The sequence below is a fragment of the Cavia porcellus genome, unplaced genomic scaffold (genome assembly GCF_034190915.1).
Source record: "Cavia porcellus strain 051 isolate PalLab524CR breed Dunkin Hartley unplaced genomic scaffold, mCavPor4.1 scaffold_27, whole genome shotgun sequence".
Lineage (NCBI taxonomy): Eukaryota > Metazoa > Chordata > Mammalia > Rodentia > Caviidae > Cavia > Cavia porcellus.
Genome location: NW_026947510.1, coordinates 53,247,308 through 53,257,238, shown reverse-complemented (window position 1 = coordinate 53,257,238; position 9,931 = coordinate 53,247,308). Strand labels below are relative to the sequence as shown.

General features: G+C 53.4%; 1 protein-coding gene and 1 long non-coding RNA gene across 2 annotated transcripts; both read left to right on the top strand.

Annotated features, from left to right (window-relative positions):
* The first annotated feature begins 1,251 nt into the window (after positions 1 to 1,251).
* LOC134473600 (uncharacterized) lies at positions 1,252 to 3,579 on the top strand. Its single transcript, XR_010043914.1, has 2 exons — positions 1,252 to 1,759; positions 1,874 to 3,579. It is a non-coding gene; the product is annotated as an uncharacterized LOC134473600 (long non-coding RNA).
* A 1,329-nt stretch (positions 3,580 to 4,908) lies between these two features.
* Lgals2 (galectin 2) lies at positions 4,909 to 9,808 on the top strand. Its single transcript, XM_013153161.3, has 4 exons — positions 4,909 to 5,084; positions 8,357 to 8,439; positions 9,256 to 9,415; positions 9,546 to 9,808. Exons 1-4 carry the CDS (start codon positions 5,079 to 5,081, stop codon positions 9,687 to 9,689), a joined length of 393 nt encoding a protein of 130 aa, XP_013008615.1. The 5' UTR covers positions 4,909 to 5,078; the 3' UTR covers positions 9,690 to 9,808.
* The last annotated feature ends 123 nt before the right edge of the window (positions 9,809 to 9,931 follow it).

The window sequence follows — 9,931 nt, the reverse complement described above, 5'->3', positions numbered from 1 at the left end:
GGTGACCAGGTGCAGCCAGAAGCAAGGGTGTCACAAGGCCACCGAATGCAACTGGGTAAAGCAAGGCTGGTCTCTGGGTCACTGAGGCACAGCTCTGCCTTAATCCAGTTTCTGTGACTACCACAAAACTGCCAGGCCAGGGGGGTTTGCTTGCCTCCTGGCTCGGGAGGTGGGAATGAGGTGCCAGCACCTGGCATGAGGCTTCCTGCTGTGTTGTGACTCTGCAGAGGACCCCGCACAGCCAGGGGGAGCGAGCTCAGATCTCTCAGGCTGCACCCTCATGACCCATCTAATCCTCCAAGGCTCCGAGGGCTCTGTCTTCCAAATCATCCACACACACGCCTGGGGTGAAATTCCTGATACTCAACCTTTTAGGGTACACAGTTAAGCCACCCCAAAGCCTCCCAGTGGACAGAGCTGGAGGGGCAGGGTACAGACTGCATATCTCCCTGGGCAGCCCCGGAGTCCAGCAGTCCATGAGGACACGGGTGGTCCTGTCCTTAGACCTCCCATACCTTGTCCTTTAGGGCCACTGCTACCCTGGGAGGTGTCACCGTGGTATGCCCACACTACAGAAGGACATCATGAAGCCCAGGGAGATGAAGTGACTCACCGAGGGTCACACAGCTGTGGCAGGGCTTCCAGGGGCACCAGAATGTGCTCACCAGCCAGAACATGGGATGCCCAACACATGTCCTGTCCTGCCTAGTTACCTCTCATTCTCAGGGACAGTGTCTCCCTGCTGCTCACCTGGACACCTGAAACGTGGACCATTCATGCATTCTCCCTGGGAGCAAGGCAGACAGTCCCCTTACAAAAAAAAAATTTTTTTTTTTTTTGTCTTTTTGGGGTCTTGCTGTGCAGTTCAAGCTGGCCTTGAGCTCACTTTGTAGCCTAGGCTGATCTTGAACTCAAAATGATCCTCCTGCCTCAGCCTCCCGAGTGCTGGGATTATAGGCGCCTGGCTAAATTTTTTTTTGAGATGGAGTCTCATTGTTCATGCTAGCTTTAAACTCACTTTGTAACACGGGCCTCAAACTTATGGCAATCCTCCTGCCTCAGCTTCTGAAGTGCTGGGATTACAGGTGTAGGATGCCACACCTGAGACTGGCATTTCTTGGAGAATCTGTTATGCGCTTCAAGGTTCCACCAACGTTAATTTGTTAAATTGTAAAAAGGAAAATGTTTTAAAATCCTCATAGCCCGTTTAGGAAGCAAATGCCTTTGGTTCCTACACTGAAGCTCTGAGCCACCTGCCAGGGCCGCTCCACAGCTGGGGCCTGACATTCGTTCATTTCGAGACCTGCGCTGCCGGAGCCTGGTGGTTGCTCCCTCTGTAACCTTGGAAGGAGCCGTTAGGGAGCCGTGAGTCTGTTTGCTCTCTGGGTGGAGAAGGAGAAGGGCCAAGTGAGACTGGCCAGGATCCCGGGCACTGCGGGACCAAAGTCCCCAACGGCAGACAGCTGGTGGGCGAGGGTTCCCCGCTTCTCCAGGGCGCTCAGTGCGGGATGCCCTGGGCCCAGGACATCCCAGGGCCTTGGTTTCTTAAAAAAGGAGGACAAAAGAGACTTTTAGGTCGAGGAAAACCTTTTTTTTCAGTATCAGGGATCAAGCTAAGTCCTGGGATCCTCGGTTCTCATTTGACAAATGGGATGTGCGTGAAGCCTGCGGCGAGAATTTGAGCCTTGGATGACCAGGTGGAGGAAGGGACAGTGGCCTTTGAGAGTGGCCTGTTTGGAGGATAAGGCCCGGACTGCAAGTAAGGGAGTGTGATGTTTTTTCCTTTTAAACAAATCTTTCATTGTTGTGAAATATACATGCAGAAAAGCACACCAATCACAAACAAGGTCTTGTTCCCACTTCCCCTTTTCAGGTCAGGCGTGGAGCTGCACACCTGCCTTCCCAGCACGTAGGAGGCTGAGGCAGGAGCATCGCTGCAAGTCTGAGATCAACCTGTGCAATTTAGTGTCTCAACAACAACGCCAGTAACAACAACAAAATACTCTTTTCCAGAAAATGAGCTAAATCCCTTTTACTTGGTCCACTTTGCAAAACCTCTTTTCCTTTCTTTTCTTTTCTTTTCTTTTTGAGACAGGCTCTTGCTATGCAGTTCAGACTGGCCTTGAGCTCACTTTGTAGCCCAGGCTGGTCTTGAACTTGGGATAATCCTCCTGCCTCAGCCTCCCAAGTGCTGGGATTATAGGACTGCACCACCATGCCTGGTTCTAAAACCTCTTTTCTTTTTGAGACAGGGTCTTGCTGTGCAGCTCATGCTGGCCTTGAACTCTCTACAGAGCCCAGGCTGACCTCCAACTCATGGCAGTTTTCCTGCCTCAGCCCCCCAAGTGCTGGGATTACATCCAAAACCTTTTGATGAGCTGGTATTGCAAATATAATTTAAAAAATACCACCTTGAAAGCTGCAGTTTCGGTCCAGCGGAGTTTCTGTTGCGAAAGCCTTGCAAAATCCTTATCTTTGCCCTGCTCTGGGAGAAAGGCCGTGAAAAGGTTCATTTCCTTGTGGGTAAAATAAGGAAACCACTCTTTTCTTGGGGTTGCCAGGTTATAAAGGCAGTGCTCCGTGTGAGCACTGGGCAGCGAGCCACCCCCAGCCCTGGCACCTGGGAACCCTCAGCAGGGTTAGCTGCCCTGCACCCTGCCCGGAGTGTCCTGTACCCTGACCCTGATGGGAAGCCTGGCGGCCAGCCAAACCCAGGGCATGCCCCGGAAGTTCTCCTGCTGGGAATCTGCCCCACATAAACCACCAGGATTCGATCAGACTTCTGGGCAAAGACATTTAGGGCAGCAGTGTGCTTAATAGTGAAAATTTAGAATTAATGTAAGCATTCAGCAGCAGGAAATTGGCTCAGTTAGATTTAGCCACCGGGAGGTGGACTATTTCACAGCCATTGAAATGTAGCTCTGAAGTATAGATTGTGGGCCTTACTGTTTCTTCAATGAAGCAAAATAAGCAATTAAAGATGGAGAGATGTTGGGCGTGGTGGCTCACATCTGTAATTCCAGCACTCGGGAGGCTGAGGCGGGAGGGTCCTTGAGAGTTCGAGACCAGCCTGGGCTACAAAGTGAGCTCAAGGCCAGCCTGAACTGCACAGCAAGACCCCGTCTCAAAAAGACAAAAAAAAAAAAAAAAAAAAAAAAAAAAAGAAAAGAAAAAGACGGAGAGATGTCTATTGCCTAAATTCATAGAAAACCACCAGGAGTAGTGTGCCAATATACACAGCAGGGCTGTGCTCGCCTGGCGTAGGAAAATGAAGGATTGCTTCCCCGTCTCTACCTGTCTACGGTCAACATGTCAGCATGTTAATTATACAAGCATTAGGACTCAAGGAATGCTGGGTGTGGCAGCACATGCCTGTCATTCCAAAATTTGGGAGGCTGAGGCAGGAGGATCACCAGGAGTCCAAGGCCGGACTGGATTACATAGTGAAGTCCATAGCAAGGCCTGCCTCAAAAAAAAAAAAAAAATCAAACAAAGCATTTTAAGCCCCCAAGCCCCCCTCACAGCTCTCTCCCTCTCTGTTCAGTCTAACTATGAACTCACATGGATCCTCCTGCCTCAGCCTCTCTAGTGCTGGCATAACAGGCGTGTGCCATCAGACTTGGCTTCTTCTTCACTTTTGACGTATATTCTTTTGTTTTGTTCTCGAGACAGGGTCTTGCTATGTAGTTCAGGCGGACCTTGAACTCCTGAGGATTGTCCTGCCTCAGCCTCTTGAGTGCTGGAATTATAGGCATGTGCCACCACGCCTGGCTTCTTCACTTTTAATGGTCTTAGATACTTCTAAACATTTTCTTAAAATTTGCTATACGCTCAAGTGAGATAAATCGGACACACACGTTTAATACTGCATTGTTTCGCTGGTATGAAAAAACGGAAGTGTGAATAAAGACCAGAATGTATATTAGGTATTGTGAAAGAGGAAGAAAATGTTCAAGTGGGAAAGGGGAACAAAAGAGAGGGCAGGGGGGAAAAAAGAAGGGAAAAATTTAAAAATATGGGGCTGGGGGTTTAGCTCAGTGGCATAAGTGCCTACCTGGCAAGCGTGAGGTCGTGAGTTCGATCCCTGGTACAAAAAAAAAAAAAAAAAAAAGAAGTTAAAGAAATGAGAAAAGAAGGAAACAAAGCTTTTGTAAATGGAAAGAGAAAGAAGGGGGTGAAGGGACAGGAGGGGAACGGAAAAAGAATGGGGATACGTCACACACAGGGACCACCTCTCTATGATGCGTGTGATCATGAGGTATATCTAAAATGTACCAGCAAGTCCAGCATGGGGCGCACACCTGTAATCCCTCAGGAGGCTGAGGATTGGTGCAAGTTTGAGAACAATCTGGGCTGCAAAGTGAGCTCAAATCCAGCCTGAACTGCACAGCGAGACCCTGTCTCAAAAAGACAAAAAAAAGTACCAATGAAATCGAATTGAAAGAAGAAAAAGCTACCATATAGATAGATCGGTAGATAGATAGATACAGTTTCTATATGCAATTCGGGAGACCAAAACTATGTAGTCTAGGTTGGCCTCGATCTCAGGGATCCTCCTGCCTCAGCCTTCCCAGTGCTGAGATTATAGGTGTGTGCCACCAGGCTTGGCTCCTCTATATGGTCTTTAAAATTTACAGATACAATCACAAAAACAATGCCGTGGAAGGAGAAAGAAGAGATTCTTCAGCATGACTGAGAACATTAGAGAAAATAAGGAGGTAGCCTTTTTTTTTTTTTTTTGCACTGGGAATCAAACTCAGGACCTTGCGCTTGCCAGGTGGACATCTTTACAGAGCGGATCTCTGTGGTTGACCGGGGGCTGATGGGAGGAAAGGGTGGTGGCCGCCCGGCCCCGGGGGGCTGTGGGAGGCGGGGCGCTGCTGCTGAGGGGCTTAGGGGAGTGGAGGATCTGCGGAGTGGGCGGGGCTCAGGAGAGGAATCCAGTCCGTTCAGTTTGTCTGTGCGGGTTCCAGGGCCAGAGTGCTTATATCTGGCCTGCGGAGTTAATGAGTAATACCCTGATTTTAGCTGACCAGGAGCTGGAACCCTGAGCAGGCCTGAGAGCCGAGAACGCCACCATGTCGGTAAGCGAGCCGAGGCCACCTCCCCGCTCCCTCTGCCTCTGCCTGGCTGGGGTGGGGTAGGGTGCTGCTCCTCTCTGGGCCTCAGTTTCCCCCTCTGTGCAGCGAGGAGCCCTCGAGACACAATCCTTCAGCGCTGGGCTCCCGGCTTCCACCCTTCTGCCAAGTCCTGGGCCTTACTCCTGGCCTCCTCCGATCTGGCCCCAGTTTCCCCATTGGTAGGAACAGCAGCAGCTGTAATGATGCTGATGATGGCTCACATCAGTTGAGCCTGCTACGGAGGGAGAAATGGAGGCTCAGAAGTTGGGTCTTACTGTGCACAGGCCCTGGATTCCATCCCCAGCACAAAAAAAAAAGAAGGAAGAGGAAAAAAACCGAGGCCCAGAGCCTGAGTTGCCCGAGGTCAGACCTGCAGATTGCCAGGGGCTCCGGAGGACCCTCTCAAAGGTTCCTCATTGATTTCTATCTCGGGCCGCCACGGCTTGCTGTGTGACTGAGGGCAAGTTGCTGCCCCTCTCTGATCTATGGACTGGAATCCAAAGCATCCTCTGAAAAGATGGTGTTCCTCCATCCCCAAGGGCTGCCGGGCTGCATCCACCAAGCAGGAGCTGGCAGCTAGCTGGTCCCTCACAGGAGGAAGGTGTGGGCGGGGCCGCTAGTCACAGCCAATCCCTGGTGTCCCTTGGTGTCCCCTGGTTTATAGCTGTGTCACTCAAGGCTCTCCCTCTTCACATGGCCTCTCCTCTTTGTCTGGATTTCCCTCTCTCTATTTTTGGTTTTTGAGATAGACTCTCGATGTAGCCCAGCCTGGCCTTGAATTCGAGGTGTTCCTCCTGCCTCAGCCTCCTGAGTGCTGGATTACAGGTGTAGGCCTTCCTTGTTTTATGAGGACACCAGTTGTGGTGGATTTAGGGCCCATCTGGAGTTACAGTTAGTACCACACCGTCTTGACTACATCTGTGGCTTTCAAATAGGTCGCATTTGCAGGTTTTGGGTGGGAAAGACTTTTAGGGGGACATTTTCCAAGCCAACACAGCTGGCAAAGAAGTTCCTCACAGCGGGTCTTCTGGGGCCAGGCGTGGTAGCACATTCCTGTAATCCCAGTACTCAGGAGGCTGAGGCAGGAAGATCTCTGCGAGTCTGAGGCCAGCCTGGGCTGTATAAGCAAGTTCAAGGCCATCTTGTGCTACACAGCAAGACCTTTTTAGCACAGATGGGGACCAGGCCCAGAGAGGAGGAGGTGGCCCCAGGTCACTTAGCCACTGAGAGGGAGAGCTGGGATTGACCCCCAGCCTACAAGCAAGGCTGTGAACTGCCCTGTCTTGCTCTGCTTCTGTCCCTCCCTGGACCTCAGACATTGCTGAGTGGTGACAGCAGGCTCGGGCCGCACAGGCCCACAGGTCTCAGCGGACTGCTGACTCTGACCTGCCTCCCGCCGGGAAGCCCTGAGGACAGTGCCTGCACATGAGGGCAGCTCAGACACATGTGCAGGCAGGCTTTTGGTCCTCGTCCCCCTGGGAGGGACAGTGACTGTCCTCCCGGGAGAAACTCCTCTCCCAAGAGCCACTCCATGTCTGCCAGTCTGCGCTGAAGAATTTATGGTCCCAGGGATCGAACTCAGGACCTTGTGCTTGCCAGGCAGGTGCTTGGGCCGTTGAGCTACATCCCCCGGCCCCTGAAGGAGAATTTCAGTCTGGTCTGCGGCTCCAAAACCTGTGGGAGGGAGGGAAAGCTGCTGCCAAGCACAGATCTGAGGGTCAGGCCTCTGCCCCAGGGCCATTGTCCTCAAGGCCATTTTGTCCTCGGGAACACTTGGCCACATCCATTTTGGGTTGGGTCAAGGGTGCTGCTGGCATCTTGTGGGCAGAGCCCAGGGCCATTGCTCGCCAGCCCCCAGAGCACAGGGCAGCCTGAAAGAGAATTATCCAAGGGGCTGGGGATTTAGCTCAGTGGCATAAGTGCCTGCCTTGCAAGCGCGAGGTCTTGAGTTAGATCCCTGGTACTGGTTAAAAAAAAAAAATTATCCAGGCCCCAATGAGACTGGGCTGGTGACCCCTGCTCTAGGTGTCATTGTGTCTGATATGGTACCAGAACAGCCCCAGGCTCCTGGGCTGATCGTTTTGTTTTTCAGGACCTCCTTTTATTTGTATTTTATTTATTTTTTTCATTTGTTTTTGAGACAGTCTCTTACTGTGTAGTTCAGACTGGCCTCGAATTCGCTGTGTTAGGCCAGGCTGACCTTGAATTTACAGGGATCCTCCTGCCTCAGCCTTCCGAGTGCTGGGATCTCAGGGGTGCATCACCACACTAGGCTAGGACCTCTTTCAGAAACACTGCTCCTGGAGCGCTGGGCAGGGTCACAGGCCAGCCTCGCCCACCTGTGGGTTGTACCTTGACTGTGGGTGGCAAAGCACCCCAGTCTGAGCGGGAGCTGGTTCAAGGCTTCAGAAACAGTGCCTTCTCCAAAACTAAACCCAACCCCCAAACAGGCGGATGAGCGGAACCCCCCAGCGCAGAAGGGCTCCCCTGGCTTCTGTCTTTGGTGTCCAGTGGTCCTGTTCAGCCCCTCCCACGGCCCTCCAGCCAGGGAGGTGAAAGATCCCCAGCCTAGCGCAAGGAAGGAGCCTTGGGAGCCCAGCTCGGGAGACCTCCTGGAAACCCAGGTGCTGCCCAGGCCCCAGGGGAAAGCCGGGGCAGGCCGCTAAGTGAGACAAGTGACCGTAACTACACGGGTCCCACATTTGCCTTGACCCACTCAGCAGCCTGTTTTGGGGGGCACTGAGGAGGAAACCCAGGCAAGCACTCTACCACTGGGCAGCACTCTAGCCCAGCGACTTTTAAGTGAGTGAATAGACCCAACCAGCATAATTTACAGTGGGCTCCGGAAAGAGACTGGCGGGCGGGTTCAACCTGGAGGCTTTGCCTCCCTTACGCTCATTTTCTGCCTTATGTTAGGGTGCCAGTTCCAAGGGTGGCCAATCTGCATGGTTTTGAACGTTTTGGGGAACTGTGAGGCTGTAGGGGCCACTCCACCCCTTCCACAGATGACTACACTGAGGTTCCCTGCTGGGCCCTGTCCCTCCACACCCAGCTGTTCTGTAGGCCAGATGACAGCAGGACTGAGGGCAGACAGGACCCCACTCCTCCCGTGCAGCTGGGCGCCCTCCCAAGGGCAGGGGGACCACGTCTGGTGTCACCAGTGGAAGTCCGCTGGTGCGTGCATGCTGGGTTTCCCGCAGCCCCTCCAGTGTGTTGTTCCCTCTCCGATGGCGCAGGTGAGTTTTGAGATCTCGAACATGGAGATGAAGCTGGGAGAAACCCTGAAGCTCAAGGGCCAGATCCAGGACAACGTCGATAGGTGAGGTGGATGGGTGGGGGTGGGGCGCAGGGCCTGGGCGGGGCGCGCAGACCGACCTGTGACAGCCAGCCCTGAGTGGCCCCGAGACCAGGGCTCTTTCTGACAGCCTTGCTCACGTGCTCGGATCATCTGCTGAAAGCCCGAACCCCCAAGGGACACCCCCTCTTAACCCTGTGAGTTCAACCACGGGCCACCTCGGGGTCATCTCCGCCTCTGCCCCTGTTAGAAACCCCAGCGCTCGGCCCTCTCAAGCACGGACGTTCTCAGCCTTTCTTGGGCCTGATCTCTGCCCACCTTGGGTCAGGAAGGGAGCAGGCAGACACATGGAGCAGGCTGAGAACAGCTCCTTTCTCCCGCCTGGGTCCCACACGGAGGATACCCTGGGTTCGAGCACCCCCTCCCCCCGGGGGAAGGAACCTCATAATCCATACTGTGCCCTTCTCTCTCAGAGACCCTGAAGGGAGTGATCCTGCAGAGAAGTCACACAGTTGCATACCTCTAGTGACAGGGAGCTCACCACCTTAGGTCTTCGGATACCTAAGGAGTGATTCTGTCCCCCAGGGCAGACATCTCTGATTTTTGAAGCTATCACCATTGGTAAACTGTTAGCAGCCCATGGCCTTTGCTCCAAATGGAATGTGCCACTGCAGTGCCAAGTCTGAGTGACTGTCATCTCCCTTGTGTTGAGCACAGATTGCAACTAAAATCTCTTTTTGGTGATTTTTCCGGCTCACGGTCAGCCAAAGCCCTCTGACCCCCCCCCCGCTGTCTCCCCAGGGCTGCCCCTAAACCTCACCTGTGAACCTTTCTCGGCAGCTTTGCGATTAACCTGGGGCGGGGGCCAGATGAGCTGAGCCTGCACTTTAACCCCCGCTTCAACGAATCCGTCATTGTCTGCAACTCAAAGGAAGCTGGCTGTTGGGGACAAGAGCACCGCGATGATCACATGTGCTTCAGCCAGGGGGCAGACGTCAAGGTGAGGTCAGGGGGAGGATGCACAGGGCGGCACAGGGAGTCCCTGGGCCCTGGGGGGATGTGCCAGGCACGGAGTCTAGCCCACTCCCTGGGCTCCTCCCGCCTTGCTGACACCTCTGTGCCCACTGCAGTTCACCGTGACCTTTCAGAGTGAGGAATTCAAGGTGACGCTGCCAGATGGATACCAGCTGACCTTTCCCAACAGGCTGGACCACAGCCACCTGAGCTACCTCAGTGTGCGGGGCCTCCACATCTCTGCCTTCAAGTTGAAGTGAGCGGAGTCCCCAGCCTGCAGATCCCCCAGAACCCCAGCCCTCCGTCAGCACTTCCTGCCCTTCTGGCCCCATTTCCCTTCTCCAAAGTCAAAGCAAACAAACCTTGTACCTTTATAGTCTCTGGTGGCCATCATTGTCTTCCATGCATTTTAATGATACAAAGAGTTCTGAGGCACAAATTCATTGTCCTGCCAGCTCCCAGACTGGTCCCGAGTGTGCACCCCTATCTCCTCCTTATTGAC